The sequence below is a fragment of the Schistocerca gregaria genome, chromosome X, assembly GCF_023897955.1.
Source record: "Schistocerca gregaria isolate iqSchGreg1 chromosome X, iqSchGreg1.2, whole genome shotgun sequence".
NCBI lineage: Eukaryota > Metazoa > Arthropoda > Insecta > Orthoptera > Acrididae > Schistocerca > Schistocerca gregaria.
Window position 1 is genome coordinate 90,913,806 of NC_064931.1, and position 17,661 is coordinate 90,931,466.

Genomic DNA, 17,661 nt, shown 5'->3' on the forward strand with positions numbered 1-17,661 from the left:
TTTAATTTATGACTTAACATCACTTTACAGTAGCATGACTTGTATAAATTAAAAATTGTATACAAGGTGGTCAGCAACAGTGTGAAAAGCTTGTAAGGGTGTTGCAGGGTTGGATGACCTGAGAAATAATTGCTGGAAATGGAAATGAAGTCCTTTGCTTCTTGACATTGCATAGGGGAATGATGCGGGAGACCCACACTGCTGTACTAGGCAAGGTCCTAATGGGGGTGGTTTGCCATTGCATTCCTGGGTATGAATATTATGACAAAGATGACACAACAACATCCAGTCATCTCGGAGCAGGTGAAAATCCCTGATTCCGCCGGGAATCGAACCCGGGACCCCGCTCTCGGGCAGCAAGAATGCTACCGCGAGACCACGAGCAGCAGACGAAATAATTGGTGAGAAAAATAATTCAGTATGTTGTGCCATTTCTGAGTTAATTAGCATTTACGTTAGCCAATCAGGCCATTAACCATGCACATCCCAGTGGCTCACCAGCTCAAATGTGTTCTTTGTTTGGTTTCATTAAAACTGAGCAAGAGAGCGATACAAAAATAGGACGTGGTAAGATAGTCAGGATCGAACCTGAGCCAAAGGCTGAGCAGTCACGTGTGATCATCTACACTGATGACAACAACTAACAGTAATTGTATCTGGTGAGCTGTTTGAATTTGTGCCTGCAATGGCCTGATTAGCTAATTTCAACATTAATTAACTTGGAAATGGAGCAATGTATTGAAGTTTTTTCCTTAACAATTATTTCTCTGTAGAATCTACCTTGCTAAAAGCTTTTCATACTTTCTAATTACCCGTTATTTTAGAAAGTTGTTTTAGTTTCCTGTAAAATACATATTTTTGAGATATGAGGTTTTGTTGTTTTAATGGTCATTTGTAATGTTGCTAAGAGGAAAAAAATAATCTAATATTTCCCATTACAAACAACCATCCTGTCAATGAAATTACATTATTTTCACCAGGCAACTTGTGTAGTATGCTATCAGTTCATTTCCCTATTGATTTCAGTTTGCAGCTGTTTTCTAGCGATTTTGAAGCACCTCAGTGCATGTGACAGCCTAAATCAGTGTGCCAAATACTTGACATCTGCCACAGCACTTCAAAACCGCTTGTAAATATTCACACGTCATAACAGATAGTATTCCACAGTCAGTCACCTGTTGAAAATGTAGTCATTTCATAAACACAATATGACTGTGGTGTCAACCAAAGTGAAAATAAAATCTACCATTTCAACAGTAAGAAAAGTAACAATTTTTTAAATTAGAAAATCTGTTTGTTTAGAAATTATTACCCAGTTTTCTTCAGTGACCAGTCATGTGTCGAATAACATTTTAAGATTTGGAAGGGAGGGAGGGCGGACTAGACTTAACTCATCTTCATTATTTCTTTTTGAGGGCACATTAAAGATCTTGTGTCTTAATGCTGTACTGATGAGAGAGATGAAGTGAAAGATCAAATCAGAGAAGCATGGCAGTTGCTGCAAGCTGCAGAGGTACTCTGGTGTATCCAAAGTGCATAAACATGAAATAAAACTATGCTTAAAACTAGGTGAAAAAGATTATGAATATTTGTTACAGTACACTGAATGTAGGCAAATTTGTTCTTTAGCAATCATTTCAAAACAAAATTATTGTTTATGACTTAAAAATTATAGTTTTCATGCTGAAGAATGGAGGAAATAAATTTATTTAAAATGAGAAGAGTAATAAATGCATTTTTTTAAACTAGAACATTAAAAAAGTAGTCCTATACAATTTCTGTTTCTCTCATTAAGCACAGTGCAAGTCATCAGTACTGAATTTGTAAAACTTAAAAAAAGAGACCACTTTCATAACAAAAAACACTCAACTTTGTGGGCTCTGTTCAGAAATACTCAAATGGTACCATCTCGCCATTTAAAATTCCAAAGATTATTTCATTTTCCCATTTCCAGTCAAGGCAAGATTCACCATTCACTCTCCTCATTATTGTTTCACCATCACCATCGACACGCAAGTTATCGAAGTGGCGCCAAGTAAAAACACATGCACTAGATGGCCAAACAACCCATTATAGGGTCTTCAAGCCAAAAATGCCACATGATCAGTTCAGTATTCAATTTATCCATAGAAATTTTGCCCCAAGTTCACTTCATCCAAAGAAACTAGTACGTGCAATTTTTGAGAGGTAGGCCTGTGTCGATATATCTGGAACACCCACTAAATGATACAAAATATTTGTTGTACAAGGGGTTGTCATAAAATTCTATTATCATCTTTAAAAAAAATAAAACTACACAGCTGATTTTTTTGTTTACTTACAGATACATGTCTTCAGTCCTGGCACATTGCAAGCTTTGCATCACACTACTGTAGCATGCTGCTTGAGAAGTCGAAGCAAACTGACACGGTACATTGATTAATTTGAGTACCATGTGTTAATTTGTTTTCTCCATCTGAAGGGAAACAAAATTTCAACAATCCATGCTGAGCTGGTGGAAGTGTACGGCAACAGTACGCTGTGAATATGACACAGTGGTTAGGCAGTGTAGATGCTTTCAGCAGAGTCAAACAAGTCCAAATGACGAAGAACAATGTAGCAACCCATCTCTCTGCGAACAACCAGAAATCACAAGAGAGGTGGAGTCACTGATGCTAATAAGGCGCAAACGGTCACAGGAGCGTGCTACTGAAATCTCATGATGACATTACAGGATGCAGTTAAGATGGCAGGAAGCTATCCAAAATTGTGTTTCTGCTTCAATGACAGTGCCTCAGCTCATTCTGCATAGGACAGAGTCACAGAAGCTGTTTCTTTGAGCTATCAAACTTTGCCCCTCCCCCCCCCCCCCCCCCCCAACTATTAATCTGACTGGCCCTGTGACTTCTTCCCCTTGCTTTTGATGAAGAAGTCCTTGCATGACATGCATTTCTAGACTGACAACAAGGTGAATTTCAAGGTGAGATATTTACATAACAATCAAAATGCAAAAATTTATATATTCAAGGCTACTGCTAATTCATCCACATTTCACAGTCGTAGCTTGATTTTTATGAGCTGATAATTAAAACTTCATGATTGGCTGTAGTAGATAACATCCCCTACAACTCATTCTCAGATAATGAATGACGTGACAAAGTGGGTAAACAGCCATTGTCATACATATGTTCTACTGATAACCACACGGCATACCACCATTGACTGGACACTAAAATGTAGGAAAAGAGGTCACATTATGAATGTGTTGTGGCACATGTTGGCAGGACAAAATTTCACAAATAACAACAATATTCATGAACTTAACTAGCATACAGATAAGCAAGTATGGTATTCTAAATGTAATTCTTCACAGGTTTTCCTATTTATAGCATGTGTAATTCTTTCATAATGATGAAATTTTCTGTGCCAAATATTATTAATACTTTTACCATGCAAACTAATGAATTTTTAAATTAATAATTTTATGTAAAGTATTAGCTAATTGCATAGAAAATTGTTGTGCTTATAGCAATAACATTACAAAATTTGCAGTATGTGTGTTTGAATCTTTGCTTATGTGGCACAGTAAGAGTGACTGCTTAAATGATTCTTTGCGTGCTGTAATTAATATAATTTTGCCTTCATGATCCCTATGGGACTGATACATAGTATATTCCTAGATTCCTCTGTTAATACTAGTCCTTGAACATTCATAAGTAGGTTTCCATTCAACAGTTGATGTCTATCAAGTACACCTGACCTCTTTCAGGATGTTCACATTGAAACTGGTATCAGTGATTATGATGTATTTGTTCAACTATGATGACCAAAATACAAAGGACAACTACAGTAAGCAGAAGGATATACAGGGTGTCCCACTTATCTTGAGCACCCTAAATAACTGTTTGTCCAGATGCAGATTACAAAATGCTTCAAGCAAATGTTCTTTAGCCTTCAGGAGGACATCAAGCAGCATGACTGCCTTAGTTGTAGCTTTGGTTTTTACAAAGATATGAACAGTGGTATGACTTTTTTAAGTGGCACACTGTATTTTTTTATTCGGTAATTCATTTCCTCCCCTAAAGACCTATACAAAAATGTATCACAGTGTACCACTCACTGAAACACAACGTTATTAATTACGTAACACAACACTGACTTTGAACCCGGAATCACAAACTCGTCCACTTGCTGGAGTTGTCAGAAAACAAATGAAAACCAAGTAAAAACATAACACAAAATTGACTTTGACTTTCCTCTACCACTTCCCAGGAGTAGAACATTCAAAGTTGGTCAAAGTGGTGACCCTGGACACCGATACACTGATGCACTCGTTGAATGAAAGAATTATTTACTGCTTCCAGTGTTACCTGCTGAAGAGAATTACAAGAAAGCACAATACGTTCTTGAATGTCCTCTGGACTTGTTGGAATATCACCATAGACGATGTCTTTAATGCGTCCCCAAAGAAAAAGTCCCGAGGATTTAAATCACAGGACCTAGCAGGCCAAGTAACTGTTTGTCCTTGATCAATCCATCTGACAGGATACCTTCGGTTCAGAACACGATGTGCACACAAGGCATTATGTGCTGGACATCAATCGTGTTGATACCACATAAGCATTCTGGTTCTTAGTGGCACTTCATTCAGAAGAGGAGGAAGAATTCGCCTGATGAAGTTGGCATACGCTGTACCGTTTAGACTTCCATTGCGGAAATCAGGGTCAATAATTGTAGAACCAAGCATCCCACAACAGATGTTAAGTCTCCATTGATGCTGATGTTCCACCTGTGTAATCCATCTTGGGTTCTCACTGACCAATAATGCATGTTCCTTGGATTTACCTGTTGTTCGTTTGAGAAGGAACATTCATCATTAAATAGAACATTGGAGAAGAAGTTTGGGTTGGCGAGGATTTGCTGCTGTGCCCACTGACAGAACTGTACATGATTCTGGAAATCATTCCCATGCAGTTCTTGATGTAGGTGTACATGGTAAGAATGGAACCGGTGACAGGTAAGAATATGATGTACACTGGTTTTAGGAATGCCAATCTCATGTTCAAGCTGCCGTGTGCTCACATGTCGATTCATAGCAATGAAAGCGAGAACAGTAACTTCGGCAGCTTCGTCTGTGCGAGTGCTATGATTACTGCATTGTCATGAGTTGAAAATTTCAGTTTCCTGAAGTGTCACAACAAGACGAGAAAACATCTGTCAAGAAGGTGTGTTCTTGTCAGGATATCACTCTCTGTACAGTTCAGCTGCCTGCGTAGCATTTCGCCTACCTTCAACAACAACAACAACAACAACAACAACAATAAAAGAAATGTTATGCCGATGCAGTAGGACTAAACTACTGTACTAAATGTACCTTTACATAAGAAAACAGTATTGCAGTTACTGTTCTGCTAACTTACGTTCCCCATAGATGAGTAGAATTTCTACCTGCTCTTCGTTGGTGTACATTTTACTCACACAACTCAGCACTAAGTGCTGGGAGCATCAACATCAATGTTGTGTTATGTAATTAATAACGTTGTGTTTCAGTGAATGGTACCCTGTGATACATTTTTGAATAGGTCTTTAGGAGAGGAAATTAATTACTGAATAAAAAATCAGGGTGCCATTTAAAAAAGTCATACCGCTGTTCATATCTTTGTAAAAACCAAAGCTACAATGAAGGCAATCATGCCGATTGATGTCCCCCTGATGGCTAAAGAACATTTGCTTGAAACATTTTGTAATTTTCATCTGGACAAACAGTTATTTAGGGTGGTCAAGATAAACGTATATGTCAGTAATGTCATATCTCAATGAGGAACTTGAAACTTTCAGCACAGTATGGGAGCATGTAGAGGAACTGTGGCTCAATTTTAAAAGAATAGTTGACCATGGACTGGGCAGATATGTTCCCAATAGAGCAGATCATAATGGGAGGAACCCTCCATGATATAGTCAGTGTAAAGAAACTTCCAAAGAAATAGATACTACTGCATAATAGGTGTAAAATAAAGCATAGGATTATAGAATGAGAGATGCTGAATGAAACGTGTTTAGCTGTCATGACGGCAATGCATGAAGCATTCAGTGACTTTGGTAGTCACTGAAGGCTTCACACCTTTTGTCAAATGATCTTTCACAACCCTAAGAAATTCTGGTCATATGTAAAGTCTGTTAGTGACACCAAAGATAGTGTTGAGTACTTAGTGAATGAGACAAGAACTGAAATTGAGAGTAGCAAAGCAAAAGCTGAAATGCTTAACTCTGTTTTCAAATGTTCCTTCAGAAAGGAAAGCCCAGGAATATTGTCCAACTTTTATCCTTGTACAATTGAAAAACTGAGTGAAATCAGTATTAGTGTTAGTGGTGTTAGGAAACAGTTGAAACTGTTAAGATGCAGCAAAGCCCCAGGGCCCAGTGAAATCCATATCATATTCTATACTGAATTTGCAGCTGAGTTAGCCCTTCTTATAACTATGATCTATCATAGATCCCTCAAACTATGCCCAGGAGTTGGAAGAAAGCTCAATTATCGTTCGTCTAGAAGAAGGGTAGTATAAGTGATCCACAAAACCACAATCCAATACCTTTGATATCGATTTATTCTAGAATCTTATAACATATTCTGAACTCAAACATAATGAGGTATCTTGAACAGAATGACCTCCTCCATGCCAACCATAACAGATTCCTAAAACACCGACCATGTGAAATCCAACTTGACATTTCTCACATAACATACTGAAAGCTCTGGAACAAGGCAGTCAGGTAGATGCAGTATTTCTTGATTTCTAAAAAGGATTTCACTCAGTACCACACATACACATATTGTCAAAAGTTAAATCACATGGGCAATCAAGTGAAACTTGTGACAGGATTGAGAACTTTTTTTGTAGGGAGGACAAAGCATGTTATCTTGTATGGAGAGTCATCAGAGTTTGAGCTCAGAATATGACCTAAAATCCTGCAGTGGATGGCTGTCTAGGAAATGGGACAATAGTTTTGTGGATCAGTTCCGCTTTCTTCCATGTATTGGGCACAATCATAAATTCTGTAGAGAGATAGAGATTCCAAAGGCCCCTGTAGTTATGTTCAGTTTTAGGGTTTTTTAACTGTTTCTAAACACCAGTGGCATTGGTATTATCTTATAGGAAGCTGTAACCACTCAAAATACTGTGATTACTCTCTTGTTAACATTTCTTTTCTCCTACTTATTTTTCATCTTTAATCTACATAGTGCATATATAATTAATACCTGATTTTATAAAAAAAACTAATCAGACTATGTGTGTTTATTATTCACACAATAGTTTTCAATAAGAAGATCCCAATTTTGCTTTTACTTACGCTGGAAACCATGTTAATAAAAAGTAATTGATAATTGACATTATTACTCTAGCATGTAATGCTAATTTGGACTGAGCTAATATGTAGTTTTAGAAACACTGACACCACTCATTCAAAAGGCAGGCATACAGACATATTTTAATTTTCCTGAAACTATGCAATTTAGTGGAGAATTAGAATTAAAGTTTAAGAACACTCAAATCTTCTATTGCAGATTTAGCCATATTACTTGTTAGATTCCACCTTCTAACACTACCAGTAAACCATCGATTCTTTAAAGAATCAAATTACCATGTATAAAACAAATTGAGATGTGTGATTACTTTACAAATTACTTAAAGTGTTAAATATTTGATGTTAAGCATGTAATTGAGAAAAAGTTTGGAAAATATTTGAAATTGTGCTTGAAGGTTTTTGGAAGTCGCTAAGTGTTCTCATTACAAAACACTGGATGAATATAGTTTGGACATTTGTGCTCTGTTTAAAGCAAAAGTTAGTTTTTTGTGCATCTCAGTGTTTATGAAGTCGTATGTCCTGAACTGTTTGTGGTACAGTGGTGTAATTTTGCAGGCATATTCAGTGGTATATATGGATAGTGTCCGCAAATAGTGTTGCGAATAGAACTGTTAGTAAAGAAGTAATAAATTAAAACTTTAAGTCTGATGCTGAAGTTTTACTGCATGAATAGTGAAAATGTAGTAACTGATAAACTTTTTGCCTTTCATCATTTTGTGGGGAGTGTCAGAAAGAAATGTTTTGCAAAAGTTTGAAATTTTATGTAAAGCTTGTTGGAAGTTGCTAAGTGCCCTCAAGTGGATGAATAAAGTCCAGGTATTTGTGCACCATAAATTATGCTGCCTCAAGACAAATACACAGTTCCCAACTGTAATATTTGTCATATTTTGTTAAACTTTTAACATAAGATTACATCTCTTAATAAGTAGATTGTGCAAGCATTTTAAATTCAGTCCAAAATGAAACATTTGTTGCCCAAGCCATCAGAGAGGCAATTTGCAACTGGTACTGGGTTCCGGGGTACTTGTGTAGTAATATAGATACTTTTTGATCCTAATCTTTTTGTATCAAATGACACTTTTCATTCATTGATTAAGCCATAAATAAAAATTTGCATTAATCATTGTAATTTTCTGTATGGCAGCAGTACTCATAAATGAGTTATTCCCAACAGAAGTTTACAAAATGGTTCCATAATCTTCTGCATTTTACTAACCCACCATATATTTTGTAACTGAAATTTCTGTTGTAACATACCACTCATCTGAATTAGGCAAAACTAACCCAATAGTTTTTCAAATTATTTTGTAGTTTCTGTAATACTAAAATGTCTATATGACAGTCTGTGAGTGGCAACTTCATTAACAGATCTGCACAGAAAAGTCCATGCTTAGCTAGCAACACTTATGTAACAAGTCTGTAAGGTCTCAGTAAGAAGTACACTTCCGTCACCATTATACACATCATTATTCACACTCTCAAGGTACCTGTATGTCTTACATAGTATATCAAATTCAGTTACTAACTGTTATTAGCATTTATGAAATTTTCCGTTGAGCAAAAGTGTGGATAAGTTGGACTTCACCCATGTATTTTGTTGAGATGGACACTCATGGATTTGTGTCATTGACAAAGAGGAATAGTGTATCGGTAGCTGCTTAGTTGAGCAGCGGTCATGTACCAAATACTTTTATCCTGTCACTTCGGTTTTACATATTTGATGAAAAAGAATGACCATGAGAGTAGCTGTTTTTTCTATTTTTGTGATAATGATTTTATACCAGCTGGTCTGCCTCATGTATCCTTATATCCAAATGGTTTATAAATGTTAAGCTACATTCACATCCGATGATGGCACCTTTAGTTTGTTAAAACTGGTTATCCAGTAAACAGTATTTAAGCAGTCTTGGCTTTTGAATTATTTCTACAACATTTTATGTGAAAACTGGAATTGGTCATTTTACTGTCTTTGGTGACAATATGTGGGAAAAGCTACATTAATTAAAAGTTGCTATTTACACACTATTGAAATATTTCCTGTAACACCAGTTTACAACAATTCAGTGAGTTTTATTGAATGAGAGACTGCATGCAGTCTAACATTTTACAGTTAGGTGACCTCACAATATCTATGTTACTCATCTTTGGAGTTGTGCAAAAACTGAACTGGGGCTATACTCCTTCATTTTTTCCCTAAAGAAACATTTGGAAATGGAAGTCATGTTTCTGCTTTGGCTTTTCTGCCCTCAATTTCAGTTCCTGTGTCAGCCATGAGTGACTGAAAACAAAATTTGGTGCCTCTGACAGCCTTATAATAAGACTAGAATTTCTTTGGGCTTTGTGAGAAGTCTTTGGATAAGATCCTGCTACAGTGTTTATTTAACATGTCACAGTTTGTCCTTTTGAGATCCAAGTGTTTTTTTATTTAGAATATCTCTGTCTATACTCTTTTGCTTTGTTTTACAACTATAGCGCTCTTTTTGTTATAATTGTCTTTTGTTTTAAGTGAAATGCAGCACCTGTTATCTGAAGTATAATTTGCTGCAACTTTTTGCATGGGCCTACTTGGGAAAGAAAATATAACAAAATGTGTATGGTATGAACTGCACAACATACCATAACATAAACCATACATTTCAGGTAATATGCTACCCACAATAATCATATGGCAAGAGGAACTTTCCCTGTTAAAACAGAAGATGTGTTATTACACGATATTATTTTCTCCGTACTTCTATGTGGTAACATTTTCTCAGTCATTACAACCTGCAGGCTCCACCTTGTCCCTACCTTATTCAATTCTTTCTATTCCACTGACTCCTTAGCATATTATTTTTGATTGTTTTAGATTGGCATATCTCAAATGCACTCTGATAATCACTCCATAGGGCTTGTAGAGAGAGGTGTCAGTTTTAATACATTATCAGATCTCAAGAAAAAACATTATATGCCAAATGCTAAAACACCCTGTAAGCTACTTAATATGTCCTATGCACCTCTAGCGACTTCATCAGTTCCATGAATGCTGACATAGATTTCCACAGGCTAATAAACTACTTTATTTATGTGTTCATTCTTTTATTATTTACCCTTCTTTTTGTTCACTTATGATGTTCTCGATACTGTTCTGCTGAAATAGCAACAACAAACATTCCTTTGATCAATACTTCCCAGCTTCACTATATTCCTGTTAAAATTATTCAAAATAATAATTGAAGTTTCCTATGTTATCTCCGTATCTGAAATAGTTACCACACTGGCCTCACATTACGCAACACGATGGTTCAAATTCCCATGTGGCCATCAGGATTTAGGTTTCCCGTAATTTCCCTTAATTGCCCCAGGCATATGCTGAAACAGTTCCTTCAATATGGACATGTTCAATTTCCTTCCCCATCTTTCCCTAACTAGAGATTGTGCTCTTGTCTGTCTCTAATGACCTTGTTATCAATGTGATGTTAAACTCTAATTTCCCTTTTTTTCCATATCTGCCATCCCCTCAGCAAATTATTTGGAGGCCATTTCCTTCTAAAATACTTCACCTTTCTGATACTCATTAGATAGTATGATCACTGGCTGAAGAATACATTTTGAGCTCTACCATAACTTCCTTTCCCTCTCGAACATGAGCATTTCCATCTCATTCATATCTCTACTCTGTTTTCAACCACTGACACACAATTCTGATAAGAAAAGCAATGCAATCTACATCTACATCTACATCTACATCCATACTCCGCAAGCCACCTGACGGTGTGTGGCGGAGGGTACCCTGAGTACCTCTATCGGTTCTCCCTTCTATTCCAGTCTCGTATTGTACGTGGAAAGAAGGATTGTCGGTATGCTTCTGTGTGGGCTCTAATCTCTCTGATTTTATCCTCATGGTCTCTTCGCGAGATATACTTATGAGGGAGCAATATACTGCTTGACTCTTCGGTGAAGGTATGTTCTCGAAACTTTAACAAAAGCCCGTACCGAGCTACTGAGCGTCTCTCCTGCAGAGTCTTCCACTGGAGTTTATCTATCATCTCCGTAACGCTTTCGCAATTACTAAATGATCCTGTAACGAAGCGCGCTGCTCTCCGTTGGATCTTCTCTATCTCTTCTATCAACCCTACCTGGTGTGGATCCCACACTGCTGAGCAGCATTCAAGCATTGGGCGAACAAGCGTACTGTAACCTACTTCCTTTGTTGTCGGATTGCATTTCCTTAAGATTCTTCCAATGAATCTCAGTCTGGCATCTGCTTTACCGACGATCAACTTTATATGATCATTCCATTTTAAATCACTCCTAATGAGTACTCCCAGATAATTTATGGAATTAACTGCTTCCAGTTGCTGACCTGCTATTTTGTAGCTAAATGATAAGGGACCTATCTTTCTATACATTCCCCTGCCTGGTCCACACCAACCTTGTGAGGTAGTGTAGTGGTTAACACACTGGACTTTGCAATCAGGATGACGACATGTCAAATCCTCATCTAGCCATCCAGGGAGCTTTAGGTTTTCTGTGATTTCCCTTGAATAACTCCAGGAAAATATCAGGATGATTCCTTTGAAAAGTGTATGGCCAATTTCTGTCCCCTTTTTTCCATAAACCGTGTGCTGCATGTCTAATGACCATGCTATTGATGGGACATCAATTTCTAATATTGCTCCCTTCCATACACAACATGTTTTGTAGTTTAAGATTGAATGTGTATATAATGTGCATGAAAATACTCGTTGAAGACTTGTCCATTATCGATTATAATTTTTTTAAAATTTAACTCGCAGTTTTAGTATTTATGTAAAAAATATGGCAAAGTGAAATTAAATAGGGCAGGAATATAATGTTAGGCTACACTACAGGAAAGTCTGTTGTAACCAGAAGCTGTATTTGGTATTGACATTTGTTGGCTTTGGTAACTTACCACCAAATCATTACCTTCCAACCTATTCTAGACCTCAGAGTACGCTACAGATTAGTCTGTCACCACAACCATGAGTTCAGTGGGGGTCCAATATCACAGTCCAGCACAATGAAGGGAGCAGGTAGCTGATTAACACAAAAATAATTACTAACTCTCATTCGAACACGGACTAAAAGTTAAAAAGAAAGTTAAAAAGATTCACATATATCATGCTACATTTTGTATCAGTTAGAGTTGCACAGTGTGTCCGCCCTGTTTTCTTTTGGTATTACTTAATGCTGTGCTGTACTGTTAAAACAAAAAAAAGAAAAGAAAAAAACACTGATCTTCTGCTGCACCTCACAAGAAATTACAAATCAAATAGTTAAAATGATTTGCGTTTACCGATAGTGAAAGTGACTCTTTTGAGCTCCGTCTTGTTGTTATAGAACTTGAAAATACAATGTAAGTAGTAGCTCAGATGACTTGTAAATCATTCTGAGGCAGTTTATTTTCTATTTTTAAAAGCATATGTCGGATTACCACAATGTAAGGATTGCAACATAAAGAAGGTTGCTTCCTGACACGGAAGATAATTAGCAATGCGTGTGTGAATTTATTTAATTTTAATATGGAAAAATATATAACCTTAATTAATTATGAACATATTCACAAAATTTCAGGGTTGATACGAATGACATAAAATATTTATTTTTTTCTGTTACAAATTACATTTAATTGTTACACAGCGAAGAATTCGAATAACATTTATGTTTTTTCTGCATAAAGATCACAAGTTGTATAAAACCTGTAACATTTGCCACTACGTTACTACTATGTCCCAGCACTTTTTAATTAATGTGTAAAGAGTTTGTGTCTCGAAAAACTACCCCACGAAATGTAACAAAGCAAATCTTGCATCTCGTGCGCCCGGACTCCCAGGAACACGCAATTTAGTGTCTGTGCTCATAGATGGCAGTCGAAGCTCTGTCGCGAAACCCCGAACTCGAAAGTAGTATCGATACAATTGTTGAAGTTCACGATCTGGCCAACAGTTGGAGCTCACACATTTTCATCATCTGCTACTGCGGGATTAATGTTTCCCCAGTGTACATCTGACAGCAGATTTGGTCCGTGGTTAGATGTTCGTTTGCGTAGATATGGACATTGGCATTTCTCTTTACGGATGTCTTATCGTAAGATAGTGCACAATTCGAACAACGAAAGATACGACTGTGGCAGGATAAGATTAGTACTTTATCTCTTCGACAGTAAGAGCATTTTAAAAGCTAGAAGCTGATTTGTAGATCATTTAGCGGACAGTGGTGAATTCGTATGCGCATTGATTACTATTGTTTCTCTGTTTTATAAGTCCTTAAAATTAAGCGTAAATATGCCGCTGTTCAAACCAAAAAATCTAAACAAGAAAGGACATTCAGTGGAAAGTAATAATGAGAATCAGAACGAAAGTGCTTTAGCTCAACAAAACGGAAACAGAGCGACCCAGAAGCCGGCGGATCCCAACGTTGGGAGACCCAAACTTGTGTTCCATTGTCAGCAAGCCCAGGGAAGTCCTACCGGACTTATTTCTGGTTTTTCTAACGTCAGGGAGCTCTACCAGAAGATTGCCGAGTGCTATGAATTCCCAGTCGAAGATGTAAGTAAATATTGCACTGTTCGCTAAAGCTTTCTATAGTTGGGAAATATTTATTTGCTGTTTATAGTAATGTAAGAAAGCACTGTGTTGCCGTCTGATTCTTCCACACCCTCCACAAAGCGTCAGTTCACTATTAAGAAATGCTATGTTCGTTTCAAATGATTGTCACCATTATTATACGTGTAAGTAGTTACAGTTAATTTTCAGATATGTAAGAAATGTAATCTTCACCATGGCAATAGACACGTCTTCCAGAAAATGTGTTACGGAATTAGCCAATACAAAATCTACTCACTATTTGTGTTCTCAAATCCTTAAATATTGTGCCAAATGTGGATATCGTAGTACTGCTTGTTATTATGACCACACATTCATAAATAAAGTTTGCAATTCATATCATACGTAATTGTTGTCTTAATACATCAGACAGCAAATTTATACGATACTGGTACGTATTATCTACTAGTAAAATATATGATAATTAAGTTGGCTACTACACGTGAACTTTCACAAACTATTACGTCTAATCTTGGCCATTGTTGTACATGAGTGGAACCAGCGGTGTTTCGTGTAAATGAGATTCGAAAACTTGTTCGAATTTAGAGCAAAGAAGGAAAGCTACCTCATAACTGGTTTCAAGTATTTTATTCCACATATTATGAAATATACCAAATTGTTTTAGCTGTGCGGCTGGCAGTATTTAAAATATTTATCGGTCTTCATACACAGCACACACATCTGATATGAATGCATCCCATTTAAGCTGTCAGAAAAGCCGCTTAACAACACATTAACGCAGTGGCGGATCCAGGATTTTGGTTTGGAAGGGGCTTGGCCAGCCGAGGGGAGGCTTTATCAACGTAAAACACTGAGAAAAGCACCAAAATTTTACTTTGTTCGTTTAACGCACTGCAAGTCTCCTCGAATAAGTTTTTTTCGTTTTTTTTGCGCAAATTCTTCAATGATTTCGACACGTCGTAGGCTGCCAGATATATCTCGATGATTATAAATAGCAGGCAGACGGTTAAACCCGTCTTAAGTCACTGTCACACAAAGGTACGATTATATTCGATTAAGCGAAAAGAAGCTGCGCTCCACACTACAAGTGGATACGGGTAATGTAGCGAGAATTTGTAACAGAATGTTTATATTTGGGGGAACTCATTTGCCTCTTGGCGCGTCTCTGCTGCTGTTTGGGGTATATGTTCCCTGTCTTTTCAAAGCTCCTTGCAAAGAGGTATTTCTCCCTATAATGAGAGAGGATGAGGCAATTCACCGTTGCAAACACGTGCAGCTGCCACTACAGAATTGAGATTTTCTGTTTTACCAGGACACTTGGCATATAGCTGAACAGGTCGAGAACTGAAGAGTGCTATGCTCTCGAAAAGCAAACCCTCAACTGTCCCAACACAAAATCGATGAAAGGAATCAATAGCTTCATCTGAATCAAAACACGACAGGACATTATTCTCGAGCTCGAAACAACCCAACAGAAAAGGAGAAAATGCCACATTAATCAAAAAGCGTGTATATGTATTAAAAGTTTATTTTATCTGTAGAATTCCGTAGTATCTGGTGCTTCTATATACGAGCGATGAATTGAACGTTGGGCGGTTCTGGATGTCTGCACTGCAATGTCCAAAGTTTCTACAATGCAACACGCCTCTTGGAAAATTTCTTGATGTTTAGTTTCTCTGTATCTTTCCAGTATTCTTTTAATGCTGTTACCATCTCGCAGGAATGGTTAACATCTAATGCAACAGCGTGAAGTTGCTGTCAAATCGTAACAGTAATTTCAAATAGCGCTGCGGTTACCATCAAAGGTAAGACAAAGTGAAATCGTTGAATAGAAGCCAGAACACTTGCACTTCCCAACGACAGAGAAGTTTTGTCCATTTATTCAAGGAACTGTGCGATAGAGTGAAAGAGCTTTTTGAATTGGAGTGCATCAGGCCTTTCAAGCCAGCGTGTATCACTAACACCTTGTAACTTTTTCGCTTCTGTGTGTTTTTCATGTTCCAAACTTTTTGCTGATTCACGCACAAATCTAAGTCTTAAACGATTTGATCGCTTAATGCAGTACCTGTCAAGTAATTGCAGACAGAAAGCATATGAACTCTTCATGTAATGTACTACACTGAATTGTTCTCTACCACCGACGTCGAGTGTTTCTTCGCCAAGGACAGCATAATATTTTGCTTCTTTGACTTCGTTGAGTACCTTTCTCATCATGATAGAATAACAACAATTATTCACCTAATTCTGAGTTTTTTGCCCAGACATATAACATTTTTCGGCGGCGTCACTAAATGTTTTTGGAGAGGTGAATCACTTGAGTCAGTGCGAAATTTTGAAATTGCTCGAAATTTTCCTTGGCCGATTTCATCACTTAATTAACCACCAGCCTGGTGGCCTAACACCGTATTTTCACGACCACATAGTATGATCGTCTTTACTACAGAAATCAGCCACTAGCTGTTTGATTTATCATTTTCTGTTTCTCAATGCGATTGAAAAATTGACAGTCTATCCAGGAGTTTTATTTAAACTTTTGATATCTGAATTTTTTAACGCCGCCACGTTGTGGTAATCGGTAGCACAATAGCTTCTTAGGATTTACAATGCTTTTTATGTACCCTGAAACAAAACAAAAAATAGAAGACGCACCACGAAGGGGTTAAGAAAACTGCTCAAAAACTGAAATTCATGCAGGTATCAACGGAGAATGCAAAGTTGTGAACTTTGGCAGCCGATGGATGAATGTGTGATGCTGCAGACCAATTTCACTGTACAGCTGGCAGGTATGGTAATGAGAGGGACATAGCGATACCAGGGGCACAAAAGATTTGCGAATTTCATCCCTTATACTCAGCTGGCCAGAAACAATACGTCGCAGACAGGAGTGTAACAGTATTCGCAGATATCAGCATTTGAGAGAGGACGTATAGTTGGGCTCAAAGAAGCCAGTTGGAGCAATCGAGGAATAGCTCGACATTTGAATATGAGCGATGCCATTATTCGACGATGTTGGCAGGAATGGATTAACCACGGTCGAACACAGGGTCAAGAAAGAATCAGTCGACCTAGACAGACGACCGAGCGAGCGATGCCATTATTCGACGATGTTGACGGGAATGGATTAACCACGACCGAACACAGCGTCAAGAAAGAATCGGTCGACCTAGACAGACGACTGAGCATGAGGAAAGAGCACTCGCCACAGAGCCACTCAGAGTCCTTGATTCATCATGATCAGCCATCTGATGGGCAACTGGGGCTTCATTGACCACTAGTACCTTTAATAGGAAGTTCACAGAACTGGAGCAGAGCTGACAGTGCTTCTGGCACTGACTGGCATTGACCTTGTATACCAACAAGCCCGTCTGCAGTGGTGTTGAACACATCCTGCATGGAATCTCATTGACTGGAGTAGAATTGTCTTCAGTTGTGCGCCCCGCTTCGAACTGAGCCCTGATGATCAGCGAAGACCTGCCTGGGGATGCCCAGACAACAGTGTAATACCAACGTGGCTGTCGCCCGGTGTACGGTCCCATAACCATGGGTGATGGTCTTTGGTACCATCTCAGTTCATATCAGGACCTCTTTGGTTGACATCCGCGGCACTCTTACAGCAAAGCGCTAGATCGACGATATTCAACATCCCATTAATTTGTCTTTCATGGCAAGCCATCCCGGGTTTACATTTCAGCAAGATAATGCCTGTCTGCACATGGCGAGAATTTCGGCTGCTTGTCTTCGTGCTTAT

The 17,661-nt window shown here is 37.8% G+C and overlaps 1 protein-coding gene across 2 annotated transcripts in view; it reads left to right on the plus strand.

Annotated features, from left to right (window-relative positions):
• The first annotated feature begins 13,291 nt into the window (after positions 1-13,291).
• LOC126298593 (PDZ domain-containing protein GIPC3) overlaps positions 13,292-17,661 on the plus strand; it is a 234,648-nt gene continuing 230,278 nt past the window's right edge. Inside the window, exon 1 of one of the 2 annotated variants that reach the window (XM_049989968.1) lies at positions 13,292-13,895. In XM_049989968.1, the coding sequence (XP_049845925.1) occupies positions 13,632-13,895 (264 nt within the window). In that variant the 5' untranslated portion in view covers positions 13,292-13,631. The remainder of the gene's footprint in view (positions 13,896-17,661) is intronic. The other variant, XM_049989967.1, reaches the window with a different exon arrangement.